Genomic DNA, 23,987 nt, shown 5'->3' with positions numbered 1-23,987 from the left:
ATACATGTTTGAAAGCTGATACATTTTTGAAAGTGTTTAGCCCCGTACTATGTACTTTAAATAGATAAAATTATTGTAAATATTGATATGTGTACATAAGCTTTCAAAAATGTATCAGCTACTTACGCATGATCATCTACTTACGCATGATTCTAAGAAAATATTTTATCTAGTATATCATCCCGTGCTAAGCACGGGTAAAATTTTTGCTTTCATTTAAATTATGTTTTTTAAAAAATCAAAGTGCAACAGTTTAGTTTTTTTTTCTATCACAATTGAACTTATTTAGACACATTTTTTCTAGAGCTGGATAACACCTAAAATATCATAATTTATACATTCTGTATTTTTGTAACTAAGTTTACTTCAAATAAAATTTAAGTAGAATTAATATAATAAAACCATGACATTGAACATGTATGTAAAATAGTCAACTTTTATATAATTATTTACAATAATTAAAATATTTTTGAAAGCTCATGTACACATGTATACATGCGTAAGTAGCTGATCATGCGTAACAGCTTAAATAAAATATTTAACATGTATCATCCCGTGTATTACAAAATTTTGTAAAAATATTTTAATGGGTGATAAAATATTTTCTTAGAATCATGCGTAAGTAGCTGATCATGCGTAAGTAGCTGATACATTTTTGAAAGCTCATGTACACATATCAATATTTACAATAATTAAAATATTTTAAAAATTCTAAATAACTTTATGCCTTTGATTTATTGAATGGAAACTAAAATTTATTTGAATAATCTTAAAAATGAGAATTCAGATTTGCTTTGGTATTTTGATTATGGTTTTATTAAGTTCCAAAATACAAAAAACATAAAATTTAAAAGCATATTTAATATTAAGAAAAAATAACTCTAATAATGATAAAATATAATATATCTAACTCATTAAACTATTTTGTAACTATTTGATCAAACGATGTTTATTTTAGAATTTGTTTTTTAGTTTTTTTTTAATATCTCTTAAAAATAAGCAGTAAAAAATTGTGATTGTATTTAAACTAATATTATATAAGTAAAATATAATTTATCGACATTTTTTGCTGTAATTAAAAGATATTATAGTCAACTAAATTTATGAAACTCTTAAAAATAAGCAGTAAAAAAATTGTGATTGTATTTAAAATAATATTATATAAGTAAAATATAATTTATCGATATTTTTTTGCTGTAATTGAAAGATATTATAGTTAACTAAATTTATGAAAAATAAATAAAACATTTCAATATTTCTAATTATAAAATATTTTTATATAATTAAACATATATTAGTTTATGTTACTTAATTATTTTATGTAATCATCTAAGAAAATATATAGGTATATAAAAATATTTTTATTAATTTGAACTTTTTTGTATTGTTTAAATTATGTTTTAGAAGAAATAATATTTATGTTTCTAATATCAAAATTATATGTGTAAATTGTGTTTTAATGAAATCATGTTATATAGAAATTTATAAATTTCATCTAAGGAAATATAGATATAAAGAAAGTATTTTATTAGTTTAAACTAATATTTTATGTTATTTAAAAATATTTTTTAAATGTAATATTACTATTTTGTGACCTTTTTTTTTATGAAATTAATATCATAGAGATTGGGGGGGTGGTTAAAATGGAAAAACAATCTCCGTATAAAACCCTAACAGCAACGCTAATACTTGGACCAACTCGTACCGCGCAACGCTTTTCCTGTTGTTCTATCGCCGCCGACCTTCGTTCTCCGGTAAGTCTTCTCGCTGATAACTTTCTCGTCTTCCTACCGTATGTACCCTAAACCCTCGTCTTTGTCGGTCGAATAATCCAGCCACGATTCCTTTATCCTGTACAAGTCTCCGTAGTGGATCGAGGTTCTTTGTTTATCTGTTAATCGTAGTAAGGATTGAACCGTTTCGTTAGACCAAAGTTGTCGTGTTTTTGTGTCTATGCTGGATTTTTTAAATGTTTGCGATCTAAGTTAATAGGTTGGTCTCTTCGATATAATTTAGGTTTTCAATTGGAACATAGATAATCTTTCTAGAGAAGCGAATGCTTCTTTGAAGTTCTTTCAGATTCTAGTGTTACAGCTCTTGCCTTTGTGGTCTCTTGTGTCCTAAACATTCAGACGTTTGTGCTTTTGTTTTCTTACCTGGTTTGTTTGTGTTGATTGGCTGACAGAGAAGTTGAAGCTTGCCGCAATGAGGGGAAGGAGCTACACTCCGTCACCACCAAGGGGGAGTTATGGGAGGAGGGATCGAAGAAGCCCAAGCCCTAGAGGAGGAGGCCGTTATGGTGGAGCTCGTAGCTTGGACCTCCCGACCAGTCTCTTGGTTCGCAATCTACGCCATGACTGCAGGTATATACATACTTTATTTCTCTCTCTACAACTCCCTTCTTCTTCTGCTTAGGACTGTATAATTGTTTGGATACCTCTTAAGCAAATCTAGTCATGATGTTCTCTTTTATATACTGTGAAGACGTTAAGAAAGTTTATGTATGTCATCAAAGCTATCTTGATAACTATGTTTGGTGATAGAATTCTGGCAACATGATACTCTTACGTTTTTGCGGTTCATGAAAACCATACTTCTCTGGTGTAGTTGACTATGACTCCAATCTTTATTCATTTTTTGCCTTTTTTTTACTTTCTCTCTAATTTATCTTCCCTTTCTTTCAGGCAAGAAGATCTCAGGAGGTCATTCGAGCAGTTCGGGCCTCTTAAGGACATCTATATGCCTAGGGATTACTATACTGGGTGAGCATGTTTGATAGTTATCTATTGTTTTATTTTTATTTTACTTGTGTACTGATTAGATAATATCTCTTTTTCATCCTTGAATCTTCTAATATGCGCTTATTCCATAAACCAAAATTAGCCTCCATTTTCTTTGAGATGAGATCTTCATTTGAAGCCTTAAACCCCCCCTAGTTTTCAGTTATCCAGTGTCGATAAAAGTGTGTATGGATTAGGTTTTTTGAATTTAGCACCTGTTCAGACTTGTACTTTTTAGTCGCTTAAGGAGAAGGATTCATTGTTGCTTGATATGTTTCATGTGTGTGTTAATTGAAGTTGTTGAGGTTTAGCAGTGAATCTAAAGAATTGAAGACATCAATTAGAGTTTTTATGAAGATGTTGTGTATCGTAGTGAAAGAGTTGAAGTGAAGTTGAGTTTTTCTTCGATTTGAAGATGAATCAAGGTCTTCAATAAGCAGGCAAGTGCTTGCTTATTTCATGTTTATCCTGTGATATTGTCTGTTGCAGGGGGATCATATTGCCAACTGTCCCTTAACAGGCTTGTGTTGTAAAGTGGTGCATCTTTTTTTTTTTTTTTGTCAAACAAGTGGTGCATCTATGTCTGTCATTTTGTATGTTTGGTTCTTAGTCTGAGATCCTGTTTTTTTTTCAATATGCAGAGATCCGCGAGGGTTTGGTTTCGTACAGTTTGTGGATCCTGCTGATGCTGCGGAGGCAAAATATCAAATGGATGGTTACCATCTACTTGGGCGTGAGCTGACTGTTGTGTTTGCAGAAGAGAACAGGAAGAAACCGACTGAAATGAGAGCAAGGGAGCGTGGTGGAGGAAGGTACATTGATCTTTCTCTTTTTTAATGTTTCTGTTTATCAATAAGAGTCCTTAATGTAGAGCGATGCCAATAACCTGACCTTTTGTGTTGGTAGGAGCATCAGGTCTCGAGACAGGAGGCGTAGTCCCCCTCGTTACTACTCTCGCTCTCCTCCACCTCGACGTGGTAGATCTCGATCACGGAGTGGTGATTATTATTCTCCTCCCTCTACAAGACATCACTCAAGGTTTTTGTCTGATCTCCATTACACTAACTAACATTTTCCACTCGATTAACCTTTTTAATGCTCACCATCTCTCTCTCTGTTGTCGTAGGTCTATCTCTCCCAGGGAAGAACGATATGCTAGAGGGAGGTCATACTCGCGCTCACCCGCCTACAATGGCTCCAGGGGTCGCAGTGTAACTCCAGCTAGAAGTAAGAGACGCAGCATAAGCCGTAGCCCAAGTCCAGGAAGAAGCATTAGCCCTAGTCCGAGAAGAAACGTAAGCCGTAGTCCAAGCCCGAGGAGAAGCAGGAGCAACACACCTGTACCAGCCAGAGGCCGCAGCCCAAGGAGAAAGAGGAGGAGCAACACACCTATACCAACCAGAAGCAGCCCTAAGAGAAAGCGGAGCAACACACCTATACCAGCCAGAAGCCGCAGCCCTAAGAGAAAGAGGAGCAACACACCTATACCAGCTAGAAACCGCAGCCAGCGTGAGGAGGAGTACGAAGACCGTTCACCAAGCCAGTGATTGTTTCTTCACTCTCTTAATAGTGTTTTCTCTAGTTGATGGTTGTCTCTCTTTTTTTTTTCTTATCCTAAGACAAAAGTTATGATGATTTGAAAAGATGAGATCTACGTAGAGGTCGAATGTTGGCTTTTATGTCTTGATGGTTTATTGAGTATTTTGGGAACACTTACCGTTACTGTGTCCTCGTTAAGCTGGTCATAGTCGCCGGTCTTCAAAGAAGGGTTGAAGAAGTCGAGAGTTAAATTTTCAAAAGCCATTCAAAAAGATAATAAGCCTCTCTTTGAAGGTACTTAAAAGCTTTGGATGGTTTCCGCAAAATCAATGTTACTAAGCTAAAGAATACATATATTTGAAGAAGAATAAGAAACTATTAAAAAAATTCTAAAAAGAAAGAAACTATTAAAAACATTACTAAAATCTATTCTTAAATCTATTGGATAGTAAATTTATCATAGACAATTGTGATAAATGCACTGGCAGTACTAAAGTCCATCTTTGTATATGATTAGACGAAACATACAAAGATGACTTTAGTACTGCCAGATCATTGTCTGATTATTTCATCTAAACCTTCCTTATCATTTTTTTTCTCTTTCTTTTAAGTCAGGCCAGATCATTGACTTGAGACGCAAGAAAGAAATTATTCCATCTAATCATCATTTTTGTTTTCTACGAATCTATGGAGAGAAAGAGCTTTGATGTAACGGACTATGAGTGGGACACAGAGAAGAGCAGCGACCTAGGTTCAGTGAGCGGATCATCGCCGCTGACGTCAAACCTTGGAAAGAGACTGAAGGCTAAACGGATAAGTCTCATGAAGAAGCGGAGTTCTAACCGCTTGACATCGGTCTCTGGAGAGAGAGAGCCAGCTGCTCGACTGGACCGGCAGGATTCAACCGCCTTGACAGCGCTCAGGTTCATCAGTAAGGCTGACGGAGTGACGGTGCTGCTGGCTGGACCGCCGTCGAGAATCGGTTTGTTGAGATCACGGCCACTAGTGGTGGATTGCTGCCAAGGTCAAAATTTGGAGAATGCATAGGTAAAATTTTACAAAAATTCGAAAATTTACCAAGGCCCACTAGTTAAAACTCATTTGTTACATAATAGTGACCTTGGAAATTATAGGTTTAAGTCGCGTTAGGAAAACATGATCTCTAAAAGGAAAACAATGGACTAGAATCCATTGCAATCTTCTCAGACTCTCAAACCCTTATCAAAACGCTTTCGAGGAAGGAGAGAAATTTGGAGATCTTTGGAGCACTTAATGATATCTACCTCCTATCCTCCTCCTTTAAGACAATCTCCTTTACGTTTATTTCTAGAGCTCTGAATGTGAGAGCTGACTATTGTGCAAAACAGGCTTTATGGACCTTGAACCCAATTTAAGCTTTTAATGAAAAACTAAAGATTTACAAAAAAATAAAATAAAAGAAAGTTAAAATTTTCATCCTACAAGATTAGGGATCTCATTAGTACAGTGGTTTAACTAAGAGTTCATTATGTTTCTATACCAGTAGGTCCATGCTGCAATTCCCGAAGAAATCGATTTATTAAACAATTATGCAGACTCGGGAGAAAAATTTTCATAGGACGGCTTTGGTGATGCAGTTAGAAATAGCCTTAAAAAAAAGATTAGGGGTCCATGAACCAATAACCTTAGTCATTAAATCAAAAGACTAGAACCAAAGAAATGGTTAGGATCAAAATATGAATTCGTATTGTGATTTCAGGGATGGATTCAATAGACTTTGCCTTGGAACTGTTCGACGCATTAGCTAGAAGAAGGCTTATGACACTAGACACTATCGATGGAGACCAGTTAAGGGAGTTCTGGGAACAAATAAGTGCTCAAAGCTTTGATTCCAGGCTTCAAACTTTCTTTGACATGTTAAGACTTCTAATCTTTATCCATTTTGACCTTTTGTATGCATTTATCTTGTTCTCTGTAACCTTTGGTGATAAAATGTAAAGTTGAGACACAAGATTTGTGAAATGCAGGATTGATTCAGACGCCAATGGTAGATTAACTGAAGACCAAGTCAGACAGGTGAAAATTTTAACACTGATTAATGATTGTGTCAAATGTTAATTTATGAAAAAACTTTCATTCTTAAATATCAAATATTTTTGCTTCATAAATATGAATATCTTCACAAACGAAAATATGTATGCTGAATATTGTAAATTATTTAGAGAAAAAAAATCACACAATAAACTGGAATAACAAATAATCATCATTCTCACAAATGTTTTCTGTAAAATGTGAAAATGATTAATAAAGGTGAAATCTAATCTGTCTTTTTCTCTGTGCGTGTTTCAAAGATCATCAACCTTAGTTCGTCCACCAACAATTTGCCAAACATCCAAAAACGGACAGATGAATATGCTGCAATGATAATGGAAGAGCTTGACCAAGATAATATAGGATACATCATGGTAAAAAGCTTACTTGACGATAATAATAATCTTTGAGAACCAATATATATTTCAATACTCTTTCTCCATGTAACTTTTTGGTGAATCTAAAACAGATAGAGAGTCTTGAGACCTTGCTTTCGTATGCGGAGACACAACATATACGCAGAGATAGTGAAGGTAGCAAGAAGCTAAGCCACATGCTAAGTCTTAAGCTTAATACTACCCGTGACCCTAAACCGTTGAAGGGATGGTACAGTGGACTGAGACACTTCGTATCAGATAGCTTGCAAATGGTGAGTACTTCGAGGTTCAAGATTAACAGGAATCTTCAATCTTAGGGATTTAGAAATGTAACTGACGCAGAGACTTTAAATTATTTCTAGACATCGATGTACTTGGCAGTACCAGTAGCTTTCCCTGCATGCGAGATACTAATAAGACCATTCAGATCCAGTGTCAGCACGGTAACAATTCGCAAAGTCGCTATTTATCCTGGAAACGTGCTGACTTTACACTTGTCAAGGCCAAAAAACTTCAAATATGAAAGCGGTCAATACATGTTTGTAACCTGCCCAACTATCTCAACATTTGAGTGGTACGTAAAAATGTAATAAGTCTCAAGAGTCAGGAAACCCTAAACTATTTTGAGTGACAATCAAGTTCACATGATATATATATTTGTAGGCATCCATTTTCAATAACTTCTGCGCCTCAAGACGAGGATCTGAGCATTCATATAAAAGTAGCGGGAGACTGGACAAATGCTCTCAAAGAAGTTTTCTCTAACGCTTATTTTACTTATAAATCTTTCGAAATGTATATGATAAAGAGGCAAATTAGTTTGAGTAGCATGTTGGGTATATGTATCAGGTGTGTGAGCCACCTCCGGTCCGAGACAAGTATCTTCGTGCATATAGCTGCGAGTAAGTATCTTGTAACAATCCCATATAAAATGAACAAACCTAAAGAAAATGATCAGTATATACTTATATACTTTGTTGGCGGTACTAAAATATCACATTTTCACAGTTGTCTGTAACTACAGAACTATTTTAATTTTTGATTTATAACAATGTTAATATTGGAAGGGAAATGAACCCATACAGTTTTCCCAAAATCATGATTGATGGTCCATATGACGCACCTGCACAAAATTACAAGAAATATAACGTGATTTTACTGGTCGGGCTTGGGATTGGGACCGCTCCAATGATGAGCATTATCAAGGACATCATCAACAATGTGGAGGCCAAGGAACATTCCCAAATCAACCAAATGGAGGAGGGAACACAACGACATCAACAAGGTGAAAAGGAAAGTATGAAGACTCGAAAGGCTTACTTCTATTGGGTAACAAAGGATCAAGGCTCATACAGTTGGTTTCAGAACATCATGAACGAGGTAACAGAACGGGACACAAATGGAGTCGTTGAAGTAAATAACTATTGCACTAGCATCTACGAAGAAGGAGATGTTCGTTCTGTGTTCATACGTATGCTTCAGTCTCTAAACCATTCCAAAAATGGCGTGGACATTGTCTCTGGGACAAGGGTCATGACCCACTTCGCCAAACCTAACTGGAAAAACGTCTACAAACAGATAGCCATGGATCACTATGGCTCTCATGTTGGTAAGCTCTGTCTCACTGTTATAGCAATGTTTGCGTAAAATTGCATGATTATATGTTACTGTCACATCATGTAATTTCTAGTTAAGTTTCACTCGTTGAAAAGCATTGGTGAATGTAATAGCATCCTCTGATTGAATTAATTAATGACACTATAAAAACATATAATGGTATAAAATGAAATTGTATATGCAGGAGTGTTTTATTGTGGAGAAGTTTCACTGGCAGAGGAGTTAAGGCAGCTAGCTTTGGAGTTCACACACAAGACAGAAACTAGATTCTCCTTCCACAAAGAGAACTTCTACCCACCATGCTGATAAATAATGATGGTACAACAAGATGATTAATGAAATAATTTTGGAGTAAGAAAGTGTGTTGTGATGATTAAGTATTGGACGTGTGTGTGCGTGCGTGTGTGTTTGAGTCATTTTTCAGTTTCGAAAATCATGTTTAACATGATGTAATGTAATAATAACTAATATTAGTTACACAATTGGTTGAACAAGAATTTTTTTTGTTGTCACAAAGTCGAATAAGAAGAAGAAGAAGAATAAGAATATTTACACCAAAAAAAGAAGAATAAGAATAAGAATAAGAATAAGAAGAATAAGAATTTTTTCGTTTCGACGAAAACCGAAGATATGAGCCAGTTATCAAAGGCAAGACATATACGACATACTAGATTTTGACCCGCGTTTGGGAAACGTGAGTTTGTTTTTGAAATTAAATATTTTTTTTAAAAAATAAATTTTTATATAAGTTTGTGTATAGGCTTGGGCACATTTATCCGAAACCGCAACCTGAATCGTACAAAAATGAAAAAGAAAATGAAAAGTATAATATAACTGAATATTATAAATAACCAAGGAAATCATATATTTCTAAGACCAAGATTTTAACACCGAACAGAGAATTAAATGGGTACTTGAATTTTAAAATTATCTGAATTATTAAATATTTTAATTTGTACACCCTTTTAAATCCAAAATTATCATATAGAAATTATAAAATGAGTTAAATCTATTGTTACCGAAAATCTTGGTAAAAAATATAAGTATAATTGTTTTGATACTTTGGTTGATAGAAATAAGGAAAATGATGTATTAGTGTCGTAATAAATAAATTTGTAGACCAAGTAAGATAATTATTTTTTGTTTCTTGTTTTGATAATCGTATCTCTAGTATATTATTAACAAAAAGAATCTTAGAATATATCTACTTAGCATATTCACAATATATTCATTTTTTGTTAACATATTGTTACAATTTTAAAGCTTTAATTTTAAATTTGTAATTATCAACCAATCTTATGGTTTAAATAATATGTAACTGTTTCAATAATATGTATATGTGATGTAACGTTTTGATGTATTTGAATGTAAGAGTACGATTGTATAACAAACAGTGTGATGAAGAATGTGGTATGATTGTGTCAAATGGTGGTCTAGGTCTTTAACATAGTCATGTTTGACTTTTGAATAAGTGATATTTGAATAAGAGTTTTGACATCTTGTATTTTTTCTTCGAAGAGAAGTAAGTTCAACATAAGACATTAAGGAGCTCTTTCATTTAAGAAAAAAAAACAGTCTGATCAATGGCAAGATGGAGTGTAATGTTTCATAGTTCGTAGGTCAATAGAATGACATAATTTTGTATATTAGGATAGATCAGTCACGCTATAATCTTAATGGGACATGTTTAGAAGTCGTTGGTGGCCAATAGAATTGATATAGTTTTGGTATAATATTTTATTAATTTGTAAATATATGGTGTAATATTATTGATTTGTTTGTTAGAGCAAAAAACGGGTATAGATGTGGTATAATCTAATTAACGTGTAATGTTACAAAAATATATGGTAAGACCAAAAAAATAAATCTAATGAAAGGGTCCAAACAACTTTTATAAGTAGATTTATCAAGACTGCTTCCCTTTTAATAGAATAGATGTTGCCGTCTCTCCTGCTCTTCGTCACGTTCGAAGTTGCTTCTTCAATGCATCCGTATTTCTTCTTAGATTTGCCGGATTCGCAGTTGTCTTATCCAAATTCCTATCTTGTTTCAAGCTTTTTAATGTTTAACTTTGCTTGTATTATTGAACTCTACCTTTCTGGTATCGAGCTTTAAATTAATGGAAGATTTGTGCACAAAAAAAAAAGAATAAGAATAACAATGTTACTTTGTTTTTTTTAAACAAAACAATGTTACTTTGTTTTTTTAAACAAAACAATGTTACTTTTTGTGCTATATAAAACATACAGTTTTTTATTTATTTCTCCTCTTCAGTCGTTGAAGCCTAAAGACTATATAAATTAATAATGTTAAAAATATGGTATTTTATAATTTATAGAGTTATTAATTTGTAAAAAATTTCTTATTTCAGATTTTTTATATTTTTGAATATTTTTTATTTATTAAATAGAAAAATAATTGATTTCACCGTATATACATTAATTAAATTTAAGAAATTAGAGTTTCAGATTGATTTATATATTGTTTGATGTATATATTTTGTTATGTTTCATAGAATTCAAATGTGGTTTTAGATATAACTTTACTAAATATTGGTTTTAGATATAAGTTTACTAAACATTATCAAAATATATTAAATTTTATAAGAGAAATAAATTCATTGTGAATATAGAATAAACAATATAATGTTTAGTTTGTACTTATATAAAATATATATGTATATAGATTATTGATTTATGATTTTAATGAGACCATATATTTATATAAGACTTTCTAAAAAAGTATTATTTTATTATTTATCATTTTGTATCATATTTTGAACCAGTCCAACTCGAAAGTAGAGAAATTTATTAATTTATAGTGTTTATTAATTTATCGAGTATTAATTTATAAAATTTATATTGTATATATATGATTTGATCAACAGAGAGCCAACCAAACTAGGATCCAAACTAGGTTCATGCATATACTTGGTGACGATTCCACCCCTTTCGACCATCTCCCCGTCTAGAAGGTCCACCTAGAGGATTTTACCGCATACTGGCCTTTCCGAAAGGTAGAGAACTTCTTTCTTCTTTTATTTTTAATTTTGGTTGATTATAACTGATAATTTTAAATGTTTTATGAGAATTCACGTACAACTGCGTCACTTTTAATTAAGCTGTATTAAATTAACGTCAGACGATTATTTTTGCACCATGATGAAGATCTTAAATAATGATTTAATTAACTTGAACAATTCTCCTTTTCTGAAATTTGAAACTATAGTTACTGATGGAGAAACAAGAGGTTTGACTTCCAAAGAAAGCTTGTTTTGTTTTGAGATATAGGCTTGTGTACTTATCATAGTATCAAATATGTGTTGTAAATTCATGATTTTACAAAACAAAAAGGAAAATAGTGATCTAAAAACCCCTTGTAAACTTAAATTAAGAAATAAAATCAGCTTTACATTTTTTTGTTTGTTTTAATAAAGTTCTGATTTAGTTCACTTTGTTAGAGTACAGAGGTTATTTAAAAAAAAGTTTAAAATTAGGGTTTAATAATCATCGATAAATTATATCAGGGTTTTAAAATAGTTTAGGCAAAGGTGAAGGTTTGAAACCAAAGGAAAGAAAGAAAACAGAAAAGAACCTAAAGGCGCGTTTGGATCTGGTACGAGAGTTTTATTTGACACGTATCCAAGATTTTACCGATCAGGGAGGAACAGAGACAGACAAGAAGAATCTTCCGATTCATAAAACAGCATCACTCTTCCAGGGATACATGATGAGAATCGTGTTTCCCTCGCGATCCTGAGCGATTGAAGTGGTGTTTTGGAGAAAACAAAAGGGGATGTGGACTAATGTTTTCAGAATTGTAAGTGTCACTCTTTACTTCTCGTTTCACTTTTCTTGTTCGAACACTAAATTGGGAGATACTAGAGACTAGAGACTAGAGAGGAGAAAGTTTTTGTTTTATTTTTCCTTTTAATTTTGATGAACTCCTGACACCTAATTGATTTTCCACAGGGAGGTCTCCATAATGTTTCTTGGTTTCAGTTTCTTCCTAGTGAAGCTGAGCTGAGTCCTGCCTCTGATACAACAAGGTTCAACCTTTGAGCCTTTTTTTTTTAAAAAAATTTTCTCTGTACTTTATGTGACTGTGTGTAGTTACTAACTATTAACTATGGAGATTTCAGTTCAAGAGCAGAGCAGAATGATGCTGCAACCTATCTTGTGCTTTCATCTCATCTTCGGCTTCAGAAGGAAGGCTTTCTTACCACATGGACCAATTCTTTTGTTGGACCTTGGGATCCTTCTCAAGGCTTATACAACCCTGGTAAATAGCTAAACACCACACTCTCGTTGTCATTCAATCTTGTAAGTTTTTAACTGGATATATCTGATGATCATTCCTCGCTGCTTCTCAGATGAAAAGATCAAGCTTTGGCTTTTTCTTCCTGGGCGTCATTCATCAATCGCTGATAAAGCTCAGGCTGCAGTCTCAAAACTTAGAGGTTCTATTTTCCTGATGATTCATTGATCTTTTTTTGCCTCAACATATTGTCTCTATTTTGGTTCTTATGAGTTTTTGTTTCTCTTGTTAAAAGTTGTTGCTTCTGGAATTTGGGTAGCACCTGGGGACTCTGAAGAGATATCAGTTGCCTTTTCACAGTCTTTACGTAATTGCATTGAAAGGTTAGTATGATCCCCAGCCAAGATGGTTGGACTATGGCTATACTGGATTGATGAAATATCTCATTTTAAGTTGTTTGATATTGCGGCAGAGCATTAAGTGGACTTTCCTACATGAGATTTGGAGATGTTTTTTCAAAATTCAGCCCTCAAAGTGAAGATTATTTGAGGTATTTAAGCCCTGAGTTTGGTTCTTTACCTATTCCCCTTAAGAAGACATACATGCTGCTTTCCACCATATCTCATCCCATAGCTTCTGCTTATTCTTTATATATGAGCCTGCAAGAACTTCGTTTCCTAAGTGCAATTTTTGAAACCAAAAGAAGTCGATGATTAGCTTTGTGGCTAATGCTCCTCGAATATTTATGCAGGAGGGGACAGCCTACTGTTGAGTTCATCTTTGCTGCTACCGAGGAGGCAGTTTTTGTCCATGTCATTGTATCTGCCAAGTCCGTAAAGCCTTTTGTCATAATATATGCTCGAAATTATGTTTTAATGCTTCTTATACTTATCGTGAAACTAACACTGCTTTTAATGTGCGAAGGAATGTCCGGGCACTTTCAAGTGGCGATGCTGAGAGACTGTTAAGGAGTTCTTTGAAAAACTCCAGTTATAGGCTTCCCGGTTAGTCATTTCTTCCATCATCCCTTGCAATTCTAAATTTTGCTACTTGTCTACGATAAACTAAAAAAGGTTGATGAAATTAACTAGGTTTGGATGTTCGTTAGTCTATTCCTGCTTTGTACTGATATGCTAGTGAATATATTGAGAGCATGAGACATTTATGAACTCAATCTTCAATTCATTCGACTCCGAAAGAAGCTAGTGTAGTCTAGTGCTGCCTAAGTTCCTCGAGCAGAGATGTAGCATCTCTCTTTTTTTTTTGCACGTCACAAGAGCTTATTTTTATTTTTATTGTGATACTTTTAATTCTTTGAAGCCAATTTTTTTTTAGTTGAGATAATGAGACCTGAAAAAAGATTGGAGCTTTTTTCGTTGATAGAAACACTTCTCACAGGCTTATGTTGTTCCCACCAGTGATTGTTTCTCCTCATGGTATGCGGGGCAGCCTCACTGGATTCTGTCCCAATGACCTTGTCAAGCAAGTCTACTTCAGGTGCAATTCATACATATGCTGTCTATAGATATTAATCTAATGAAAGCAATTTTATCAACTAAGATTAGATTTTGTCTCATACAGTTCTGGAAACATAGGGACTTCGAGTGGATATATTGGTCTCCCTTCTCATGTTGGTCGTGGGTCCCGTCTGATAAATGACAATCATTGTTACGTGGAAGTTACACTTGGTTGCTGCCAAAGTATTAATGACAACGCAAGTCAAACTAATTCGACCTTTGCGGTAAACTTGCCCCATAATCAGCGTCCTGAACCATCAGTTGGGAGTAGAGATCACCGGAAAGGACAACAAGATATCTCATCCGTGCGTGAAAAAAAGTTCATATATCCAGCTGAGGCAGTGCTTGTGCCAATCTTGCAGTCGGCATTTGCTAAATTTTCTTTGAAAAGGTAAACTGTCAGTTATTTAGAGTTTGTTGAGTAGTTAACGGTGAGATCCAAATTGGCTAATTATGGACAATTTATATCGCTTCTGTTCAATTTATCTACAGTGTCAGGATGTGCATGTATGTACGTAGAAAATCGACTTTGTAGGGTCGTAGTAAGATGTACTACTTGTGTTCTTTCTTTACCTTGGAGCTGATGCAAGGTGAAATTATACGAGCAGATTTTGGCTTCAAAACTGGATAGGACCATCACTGACAGGCTCATCGTTATCTATGCACTGGTGAGTCTTTTTCTTCTATCTCGTATCCATTCTGAACATCGGAGGGAACTCACAAAATAGAGGTCTGGAATGCCATCCTAACTTATCTGAGAAACCAAACTTTGTGTAAACCCTCATGATTGGTAGCTCCATGGGATTGAGATCTGTGGCATTTGTTGATTTTTGAATATAAAGCTGAGCGATTTTCTTTGTTATTATAACAGTCTGTTCATGATTACTGAACATTTATACTTCATTTTATGCAGGGCTGGTGATTTTGAATTCCTTGGATCGTCTGGAAATAAGAGTGATGGGTTTTATGAAAAAAATGGTTATAACAGCAGCGGCAGTAGCCGTAATAGCAGCATTAGTTCTACAAGTAGTGCTTCTAGCGGGAGTGGTTGGAGAATGGCTTCAAGAACTGGTGACCTTGATGCTGATGCAGATTCGTTGACGTGTAGGCAATCTGGTCTAACTTGTAATGATGATCGCCCAAAATCGGTATGTCATTTATATGTGGCAAGGGTGGAGATTTCATAGTACTGATAGCCTAAGTAACATAACACTCTTTGCAGGGTTCTAAGCGGTCGCGAACAGGGAGGACAGAGTCTTTCGGTCAAGTAGGTACTGTCTCTAATACACGTATTTAAGAAGCATATAAGTCAGGATTTGGTTCTACTAAGATAAGTGGTGCTCCAGGCATTACAGATGATCAAATTGGCTGGGATTGGGATGATGATGACGATGATGATGATGATAGAGGAGTTGGTATGGATATCAAGGCACTTCTTTCAGAGTTTGGAGACTTTGGTGACTTCTTTGAGAACGATGCATTGCCTTTTGGGGAGGTAATCCCGTTTTCTGTTACTATTACTTGTTTTCTCTATGCTGGTGAATGATATTCCGCTTAGTTCAGATACCTTCACTGTCTAATAAACATTTGGGAGAGGGTGGTGTCTCGATTTCCCGTTTCCTGCCATGCCTCTTATTGTGCTTTTGTCCTATTGTCTTTGGTGTTTAATCCTAATTTAACAAATCACTTTATCTGTTATGTTCGTGTAGCCACCGGGAACAGCAGAGTCGCATACGCTAATGATTCCTCCAGATTCTGCTGAAATAGGTTGCAGTCCAGTTGATATGATGGATGTATCAGATCAGATTGTTTTGCCCGATGGGTTTTCCTCTTTTGAGAGCTTTAATCCTGTTCCCCCGATCATAGATGAGTGCCTTATCAAAAGTCAAGAAGTCATCAACAGCAGTGTCACTTCAGCAACTTCAAATCAGATGTCAAGCTCTTCTACTGGTGAGTTCGATCATTTGATAAAAGCAGAAGCTATGATGACTTTTGCTCCTGAGTATGGAGCTGTTGAAGTACCTATGAGCGAGATTTCCTCTTTCAAAAGCCCATATCTTCCCAAATCTCATAAAGTGGAGAGTTCACATTCAAGAACGAGTAACTATGTTTATGGACCCACACCACCGGCCACTGATTCTGATGGAGCAGCCGACAAGAATTTACTTGGATCAAAAGCCTGCATTGGTAACAATGATGGCAGAACTTTGTTTCAGTCGAGAGATTATTACACTCAAGTGGAAGGCAGAAAGGACCAACATAAGATGCTACCTACTGTAATTAGTGACAACAGTAGTACAAAGGAGGGTGTTTCTCAATTAAAATATTCAAACTTCAGTGCTGTTAAAACCATACAGGGGAAAAAGTCTGACGGTATATCTGCTGTTGTTAGTACTTTATTATCTTCAAAGACCTTGTTGGCAACAGACGTGGGAAGCGTTATGTTCCAAGCTTTCATGTCTAGGATGCGGCACATAATCATTTCTTCGAAGCACAGTTCACCATTTAGTCTGACAAGGCTTAGTGGAAAGCTATTTCTGAACCAGCTGTCAAATGAGCCCAGTAGTCTGACAGACAACATATCTGCAAGGAACGAGATATATAAGAAAGAAATACCTACTAGAATAGCTGGAGGTTTCGACGGAGGAATGATAGACAGCCACATGAGTGCACCAGTTGGCGTGTGGCGGACTGTTTCAGTCCCAAAAACAGCAAAACCTGCTAGTTCGCCAAATATTGAAGCAGGCTCATCCTTGCCCCATAGTTCATTTAGCGAAGACAGCTTGCTTTCTTATGGCCAAAGACAGCCATTGCAGGAACTCCTAGATGGAGTAGCGCTACTTGTACAGCAAGCTACTTCTTTTGTTGATTTAGCTCTGGATTCAGATTGTGGAGATGGTCCTTATGGCTGGCTTGCGCTGGAAGAGTTATGGAGACGGGAACTTTCGTGTGGGCCCTCTGCTGGCCATGCAGGTTGTGGGGGAACTTTGGCTTCCTGCCATTCTCTGGACATTGCTGGTGTCAAGCTAGTTGACCCACTCTCTGCTGAGGTAAGCTTTCAAATTGGTGTAAGATGCACAGAAATGAATTGAGGATACTCAATGTCTTTACATTTTCGTCACAAATTTATCGAATAAAGATTTGAGCTTATTCGTTTAAACCTGATTGTGAAGATTTCTTTCTTTTGCAGGTTTTTCCTTCGTCTGTCATTACTCTGCTGCAATCTGACATCAAAACAGCTCTGAAATCTGCATTTGGTCAGTCAGATGGTCCATTATCTGTCACAGATTGGTGCAAGGGCCGGAATCACGCAATGGATGGGGGATCTATTTCTGAGGGATCTACTGCTGAGTCATCCCTCCGTGAAGGTAGCACATGAGTTTTGATTATTTTATCTCGTTGGAACTTTACTGTTCCTACTTTGGTTGTTCATTAATATCTGATAGAGTCAATATCTCTGATGATTTTATTGATAATAAATGTATTGGAAAACAAGCGATGTCAATAGATAGTGGGAAACGAGAGGAGACTGCTCAGAGCCAAGACATATACAGTTCAGAATTACTCCGACCGACACTTTTTGTTCTTCCGTCACCTTCTATACTTGTCGGGTATTTATGTTCTTATTAGCAGTCAGAGTTTTTTTTTTTAAATAGAATTTGACGTTGATCAAGATCCCCTTATTAGTATTCATAATTTCATGTTGTTAGGATTGTCACATATTGTAATGCTGGCTAGTTTAAGCTCTCTAGCGTCTATCCCCTGTGACAGGTACCAAGATGACTGGCTTAAGATATCAACTAACGCCTTGCCACATTGGGAAAAGGCCCCTTTCGAGCCATATGCTCTGCCCAAAAATGTGCGTTTTCAAGGAATTCATCTGAGAGAGATGCTTTTGTTTTCATCAATTTAGGCCAATTGATAATCTTCTCCACTAAGTTGTTCTTTGTTACTTTTCTCAGATGAGCTATACTGTTGTATGCCCGGATATAGATCCTTTAACCAGTGCTGCCACTGATTTCTTCCAACAACTTGGAACTGGTGAGTCAACGAATATCTCTATTGTGAAAGAGTTTATTCTCAAATTTGACAGGAACTGGTTTCTGCTAAACAACGTTTCTAGAGGAACAAAAAGTTGGGACATTTTCTCATCATTATGTTCTGATGAACCTTTTGTTGCATAGTTTATGAGACGTGCAGACTGGGAACCCATTTGCCACATATTCTGGGAAATCAAATGGAAACTGACGCTGGAAGATTATCCTCATCTGGATTTGTTCTGCTTGATTGCCCTCAGTCGATGAAGATTGAAAGCAATAACACATCGCTTCTGGGATCTCTCAGCGATTATTTTCTGTCTTTGTCGAATGGGTGGAATGTGACTAGCTATCTGAAGTCTTTATCAAAAGCGCTGAAAGGTCTAAAGCTTGAGTCTTGCCTTTACACAAACCAGAAAGAAGGATCAGCTACGAGTCCTTGCATCGTAAGTGTTAGCTAAAAACTACAAATGTTAACTGGGATAATTAACTATTTACCCACTTCTACCAAGTGTAGCTGTTGATACTTGTTGGCTTCTACTCTTCTTTCAGGTAGTGTACATAGTGTGTCCATTTCCCGACCCTTCGGCAGTTTTAAGGACGATCGTCCAATCGTCTATTGCACTTGGATCAGGAATACAGCCAGATAAAGACAGGAGATCGTTACTTAACAGTCAGGTTGCAAGGGCGTTTGCTAGTTCTGCTGCTGTAGACGAAGCATCAATATCTCATATTCCAGTGCTTTCGGGGTTTAGTGTCCCCAAACTAGTTCTACAGGTGGTGTCTGTTGATTCTATTTTCCGGATAACAAGTCCGAGCTTTAATGAGCTTGTCATTCTCAAGGATACTGCCTTTTCTGTATACAATAAGGCTCGTAAAATCTCACGAGGAATGCCTAATGATGCATTTCAGTCGTCCTCTTTATCAAGCAGATCGTCTTCAGCCTTGACACCAATGAGCTCTATTTCAGGAAGCTGGAAAGACTGTGTTGGTTCTCGAATGACAGGTTCTACACATCCAAGAGATGGTGAAAGGGATAGTAGCATGAGAACGAGTTGGGATAGCTGGCAAATGACAAGATCTGGAGGATTAAGCTGCGACCCAAACAGAAATGAAGATTTTTACCTTAATGATGAAAGTTTTTATTTATTTGAACCGCTTTTCATTCTTTCCGAGCCTGGTTCAGTGGAGCGTGGAGTTTCACCTACTTTTGGCGGCTTAGGTTCAGAGTCTTCAAAGCCAGTACCTGAGGATGGTGGCAGAGGTTCTGGACTTGGCGTCAATGCAATGGAAGGCATACCATCAGGATCAAGCTCACAGGGGGATGCATCCCAGGTTGAAGGAAAGAATATTCCAAGTTTACATTGCTGCTACGGTTGGACAGAGGACTGGCGATGGCTTGTAAGCATCTGGACAGATGCCAGGGGTGAACTGCTTGACACACATATATTTCCCTTTGGTGGAATTAGCAGTAGACAGGATACGAAAGGGCTGCAGTGTCTTTTTGTTCAAGTTCTGCAGCAAGGATGTCAAATCCTACAGGCATGTTCCTCCCCTGACAATGGATCTTCAAAACCCAGAGACTTTGTCATTACACGCATTGGCAATTTCTTTGAGCTTGAATACCTAGGTAAACTAGCTTCTTTTACCCTTACATCCGTTCTTAATCTATTTTTTTTTCATCCCTTTCGTATTCCAACTGCGCTCGGGAAATGTAATTATTCTCTAGTATTGCGTGTTTCATAACTCTGGTTATTTTTTTGTCTACTTGCAACTGATATAACAGAGTGGCAAAAGGCAATATACTCAGCTGGAGGTCCTGACATTAAAAAGTGGCCTATTCAACTTCGACGTTCTGCGCCTTCTGGCATAGCCACCAATAGCAGCGTATCTTCCTTGCAACCGCCGGATATGAGTTTGATTCAAGAGAGAGCCTCGTCAAGTAGCACACTCTACAGCTCTCACTCAAAACCATCCAACTTCGTGAAAGGCAGTATGGGGCAATCTGCTGGAAGAAAGCAGATAATGGGTGGACAAACCATTTCTGGTACTCCAAGGGGTTTGTTTCAGTGGGTTCACAGCATTAGTTTTACTTCTATTTCACTTGATCAATCTCTGCATCTTGTTCTTCCGGCTGAGTTGGTATCTCCAGGTCAGTTTCTGATTGTTTTTCTCATATGTATGTCTAATCAATTTTAAATTTCCATAAGAAAGGGAGCTAGATACTGACTTGCGCAACTATGCAGGAGGTACTGGTATGAGTTCATCAAATTACATTGAAGGTTTCACTCCTGTCAAATCTCTTGGGTCAACGGCTTACTCGTACATGATGATACCATCACCCAACATGCGCTTTCTTCACCCAAGTCCTCTTCAGCTTCCTACATGTTTAACTGCCGAATCACCTCCGCTTGCTCACCTTCTTCACAGCAAAGGCTGTGCAATACCCTTGTCTACCGGGTTTGTTGTTTCAAAAGCTGTGCCTTCCATGAGAAAAGACTCTAGAATAAATATGAAAGAAGAATGGCCATCAGTTCTCTCTGTTAGTCTCATTGACTACTATGGTGGTTATGACAACGCTCATGACAAAATTCTTCATGGAATCATGAAGCAAAGCGGTGGAGGGACCCAAGAAACTAGAGATTTTGAGGTTGAAAGCCATCTTATCCTTGAGTCAATTGCGGCAGAACTCCACGCTCTATCATGGATGACTGTAAGTCCAGCATATCTGGATAGGCGGACGGCATTGCCTTTTCACTGTGATAAGGTTCTCAGACTGAGACGTCTTCTTCATTTTGCGGATAAAGAACTCCAGACTACCAGATAAACCAGGACTTTGAAACAGTCCAGGAGAATACAAGATGAGACCAACCTTTACCAACCTTTGTGAACTTTATCCTGACCATCCGGAGTAGTCTGTCATACTTAAGGCGCTTAGGTTTCACGGGCTAGTTCAGTAGCTATACGTTATAAAGTAGGAAGAATTGGTGCAGATCTACTAGATGTAGTCCAGGTTTTCTTATTTGGGGCTTACGAAAACTGTTAAAAAGAAATTAGCATTTACGGCGTGCTCTACTGGTTCGGATTCATGTTAGGTGAATAAGCTAGTTTTCTTATTACCCCTTTGTATTTGTAATTTTGACTTTAGTGCTCATTCATTCCTCTGTAAATTTGGCACATTCTATTAATATTGGTTTCTCAGGGCAAAACTTATTCTCTTGTGTAAACTCTGTCTACTTTTGAGTCTAAACATAGTGGTTTACTCTTTGATTGATCACATAATGAGTCTTGGCTATTTGGGTGAGTTGTGCAGCTGAAGATTCTGACAGTAGATAAGGTTTTCAATACTCAAATGTCTCTCTACGTCTTCCTCGGGACCTACTTGCGGCTCTCTTTTTGTCAGCCAACAGATTGCCAGCTTCCTCGGGTATCTTATGTTGGTACTTGGTAAGCTATATTTATAAGAGAACTCTTTACAATATTTAGTTGCTCCTGTTTCTTGTGTTAATAAACTATTTAATTTTTTTTAGATTTTGCTTCATAAAAGGAGTATAATCTTTCTTTAGCTAGTAATTGGACAATAAAGGTGGCGGCCAGTTACAAAAACGTTTTCCAGGCAAAGGTCATGAGAACTTAAATGCTATGGTATGGTCCCATTCTTTCTTCTATGCATCACATGGCTTCAACAGATTCTTGTCTGAAACCCAATCTTAGCCTGTAGTTTATTCTATTATTGTATATATACAGGGTAAGTTCCTATTAGATGAAAAAAGAAATGGAAGAAAATGTTTTCCACGGAAATGGCTTCAAATTTTACATATCCTTTGATTTTGGAGTTTCCAACAGTCAAATCCTATTGTACTTATGATAAACTTGATAGGTGTTTGCGGTCATATTTGAGGTTCAGATTAGGTTTTTAACTCTTTATTATCTAAGACTTGTTAATCTGATTTCTGTCTCCGAGCTATACATATGGAATACTGCAAATGAGGTTGCCTGGTTCATTCATCAGATATCATTTGCTGTGGGGTCATTAAGCGTTGTTCTTTAGCTTTCTTCCTGTGGCGAGTCACATGGAAATTCATGTTGTCTTAAGGCACCATGATAATGATGATGGTTGATGTCGGCATCATAGTGCCCCCACACATCCTCCCAAATACAGCTCATTACATCATTGATTCCACCAACTTAGACAATTCCAAAGTACCTCTCTCTCTCTCTCTCTCTCTCTCTTATTGATCTTTGTGTGAACCCAAATCAATGAGATCTGATACTTTGTAACTTCCATTAAAAAGTTATGTGATGCCCATCATGGATTTGTGCACAGATTGTAAGGTAATCGAATTCATAAACAGTCTGATGAATGATGATATACATACAAGCACATATAGAAACAGATGGTTACATTAAGAATAACACAATACTCTATACAAAATAGAATCAAATCACACACAAACTCATGAAAAAAACAATAAAACTAATAGAGAAAAAATGAAATGTTTGTTTTGACTCAAAAGAGAAGACCAGATGCCAAAGCGACAACAGATGCAAACAATGCCGGTACGAACATGGCAGCATCAGAAGTTGGGCTTGGAGCCGGAGCTTCCACGGTGGCGGCCGTCGCTTGTCCTATGGCTGAGAAAGCCACCGCAACGACCATGAAAACAACCATCATCTTCATTGCCTCCATTACTTGCTTCTCTTTGATGATGAAAGAAAGATTTTAATATTTTGTGTGTGCGCTGTGTTGCGATGATAATAGCTGTGGGGATGGTATTGTGTCTATTTATACAACAATTGAAGGAGACTTTCACAGCTGGCAAATTGGCTGTCTCTTAGCTCAAACCACATTCTTCTTTTTAGTCTCAAGTGGTCTCAACCACTGTCCTTTTTTTCTTTCCAACCTCACAATTATATTTTAAAAATACTTTTACATTATTTATGTTTTGATTACACATCAACTTCTTATATGTTTTTAACTAGGTGTTTTGCCTGCACATACATGCATAATCATCTTACGAATACTTATTATTTTATGTCTTATTTATCCAAAAATCGGCATAATAAAACTCTAATTCGTGAACATGTTGAAAGAAAAAAATTATGGTGAATTATTTGTTCCTCAAAATCTATATCAGTTATGTTAAAATTTTAGTCAAATTATTGAAAGGTAGATCCCACTTTTTTCTTCTAAATTCTCCGTGAGGAATAAATTTATAAGAAAAAAATTTCCCTATGCAATTTTGATAAAGAACAAACTGAACAAAAATTCATATTTTCTTATTTTTTCAATTCCTCAAATAAAATTTTATTTTTTATTTAGTTCATTTTTTTCATTCTTCTAGTGGTCACTAATTGAATCAATAGTGTTTCACGGATTAAACTTAAACATGTTTAAAGTAAAAGCAAAAAAAATTGTTTTGAACTCAGTCACAAGTTAAAATATTATTTATGATTTTAAATAGTTAAATCAAACATCAAATTATTTATATATGTCAAAAAAACGTTCATCAAACTATGTACTTATTATTGTGTTAAAAGTTTTAAAACACTCATATATTAGAAATAGTTTAGAAAATATCTTTATATAAATATTTTTGTTTGACTAATATTTAATCATAAATTGTTTTATATCTTAATTTCTTAACTTTATAATAAAAAATATTGTTTTCAGATAGCAACACAATATATATAAGAATTCTCTTAATTTTTAAATATATTTTCACAATTTTATTATATTAGTTTATAATTAATTATTTAATATAATGAATAAACTTAATATTCATAAAATAA

At 35.8% G+C, this 23,987-nt stretch overlaps 4 protein-coding genes across 7 annotated transcripts; 3 read left to right on the top strand and 1 right to left on the bottom strand.

Moving 5' to 3' along the window:
* The first annotated feature begins 1,634 nt into the window (after positions 1–1,634).
* Positions 1,635–4,502, top strand: LOC103829790 (serine/arginine-rich SC35-like splicing factor SCL33). Of its 2 annotated transcripts, none has more exons than XM_009105487.2 (6): positions 1,635–1,754; positions 2,186–2,363; positions 2,685–2,762; positions 3,422–3,592; positions 3,696–3,818; positions 3,907–4,502. In XM_009105487.2, the coding sequence occupies exons 2-6, from the start codon at positions 2,206–2,208 to the stop codon at positions 4,325–4,327; spliced, it is 951 nt and encodes a 316-aa protein (XP_009103735.1). In that variant the 5' UTR covers positions 1,635–1,754; positions 2,186–2,205; the 3' UTR covers positions 4,328–4,502. The 2 variants fall into 2 exon arrangements, with proteins under 2 accessions (XP_009103735.1, XP_009103733.1); XM_009105485.2 differs by having other exon boundaries at positions 3,687–3,818.
* A 504-nt stretch (positions 4,503–5,006) lies between these two features.
* Positions 5,007–10,508, top strand: LOC103829914 (respiratory burst oxidase homolog protein C). The gene is made up of 8 exons (XM_033292597.1): positions 5,007–5,343; positions 6,058–6,214; positions 6,326–6,374; positions 6,650–6,763; positions 6,859–7,080; positions 7,616–7,668; positions 7,825–8,375; positions 8,568–10,508. Exons 1-8 carry the CDS (start codon positions 5,007–5,009, stop codon positions 8,687–8,689), a joined length of 1,605 nt encoding a protein of 534 aa, XP_033148488.1. The 3' UTR covers positions 8,690–10,508.
* Positions 10,509–10,769: 261 nt separating this feature from the next.
* Positions 10,770–21,471, top strand: LOC103829787 (mediator of RNA polymerase II transcription subunit 13). 3 transcript variants are annotated; one of them, XM_033291093.1, is made up of 23 exons: positions 10,770–12,202; positions 12,355–12,431; positions 12,525–12,664; positions 12,756–12,842; positions 12,936–13,023; positions 13,113–13,190; positions 13,392–13,469; positions 13,565–13,644; positions 14,059–14,137; positions 14,222–14,548; positions 14,766–14,825; positions 15,071–15,305; positions 15,380–15,428; positions 15,504–15,652; positions 15,867–17,207; positions 17,348–17,525; positions 17,666–17,768; positions 17,929–18,016; positions 18,120–18,198; positions 18,342–18,640; positions 18,747–19,824; positions 19,981–20,346; positions 20,441–21,471. In XM_033291093.1, the coding sequence occupies exons 1-23, from the start codon at positions 12,179–12,181 to the stop codon at positions 21,019–21,021; spliced, it is 5,664 nt and encodes a 1,887-aa protein (XP_033146984.1). In that variant the 5' UTR covers positions 10,770–12,178; the 3' UTR covers positions 21,022–21,471. The 3 variants fall into 3 exon arrangements, with proteins under 3 accessions (XP_033146984.1, XP_009103731.2, XP_033146985.1); XM_009105483.3 differs by having other exon boundaries at positions 17,654–17,768; XM_033291094.1 differs by lacking the exons at positions 10,770–12,202; positions 12,355–12,431; positions 12,525–12,664; ... (1 more) ...; positions 12,936–13,023; positions 13,113–13,190 and having other exon boundaries at positions 14,039–14,137; positions 17,654–17,768.
* Positions 21,472–22,525: 1,054 nt separating this feature from the next.
* On the bottom strand, positions 22,526–22,969 carry LOC103829788 (arabinogalactan protein 21). The gene has a single exon (XM_009105484.3). The coding sequence runs from the start codon at positions 22,882–22,884 to the stop codon at positions 22,705–22,707; it is 180 nt and encodes a 59-aa protein (XP_009103732.1). The 5' UTR covers positions 22,885–22,969; the 3' UTR covers positions 22,526–22,704.
* Between the last annotated feature and the right edge of the window lie 1,018 nt (positions 22,970–23,987).

This window comes from Brassica rapa, chromosome A05 (assembly GCF_000309985.2).
Source record: "Brassica rapa cultivar Chiifu-401-42 chromosome A05, CAAS_Brap_v3.01, whole genome shotgun sequence".
Classification (NCBI taxonomy): domain Eukaryota; kingdom Viridiplantae; phylum Streptophyta; class Magnoliopsida; order Brassicales; family Brassicaceae; genus Brassica; species Brassica rapa.
The sequence above is the reverse complement of the archived record's forward strand: the minus strand, read 5'-3'. Positions and strand labels throughout refer to the sequence as shown.

Bases quoted from the DNA above. Each gene is read 5' to 3' on its own strand.
- LOC103829790 (XM_009105485.2), top strand. From the start codon at position 2,206: ATGAGGGGAAGGAGCTACACTCCGTCACCACCAAGGGGGAGTTATGGG. The intron at 2,364-2,684 runs GTATATACATAC...CCTTTCTTTCAG, and splicing joins AATCTACGCCATGACTGCAG to GCAAGAAGATCTCAGGAGGT. The intron at 2,763-3,421 runs GTGAGCATGTTT...TTCAATATGCAG, and splicing joins CCTAGGGATTACTATACTGG to AGATCCGCGAGGGTTTGGTT.
- LOC103829914 (XM_033292597.1), top strand. From the start codon at position 5,007: ATGGAGAGAAAGAGCTTTGATGTAACGGACTATGAGTGGGACACAGAG. The intron at 6,375-6,649 runs GTGAAAATTTTA...CGTGTTTCAAAG, and splicing joins CTGAAGACCAAGTCAGACAG to ATCATCAACCTTAGTTCGTC. The intron at 6,764-6,858 runs GTAAAAAGCTTA...AATCTAAAACAG, and splicing joins ATAATATAGGATACATCATG to ATAGAGAGTCTTGAGACCTT.
- LOC103829787 (XM_009105483.3), top strand. From the start codon at position 12,179: ATGTGGACTAATGTTTTCAGAATT. The intron at 12,203-12,354 runs GTAAGTGTCACT...GATTTTCCACAG, and splicing joins GGACTAATGTTTTCAGAATT to GGAGGTCTCCATAATGTTTC. The intron at 13,024-13,112 runs GTTAGTATGATC...ATATTGCGGCAG, and splicing joins TTACGTAATTGCATTGAAAG to AGCATTAAGTGGACTTTCCT.
- LOC103829788 (XM_009105484.3), bottom strand. From the start codon at position 22,884: ATGGAGGCAATGAAGATGATGGTTGTTTTCATGGTCGTTGCGGTGGCT.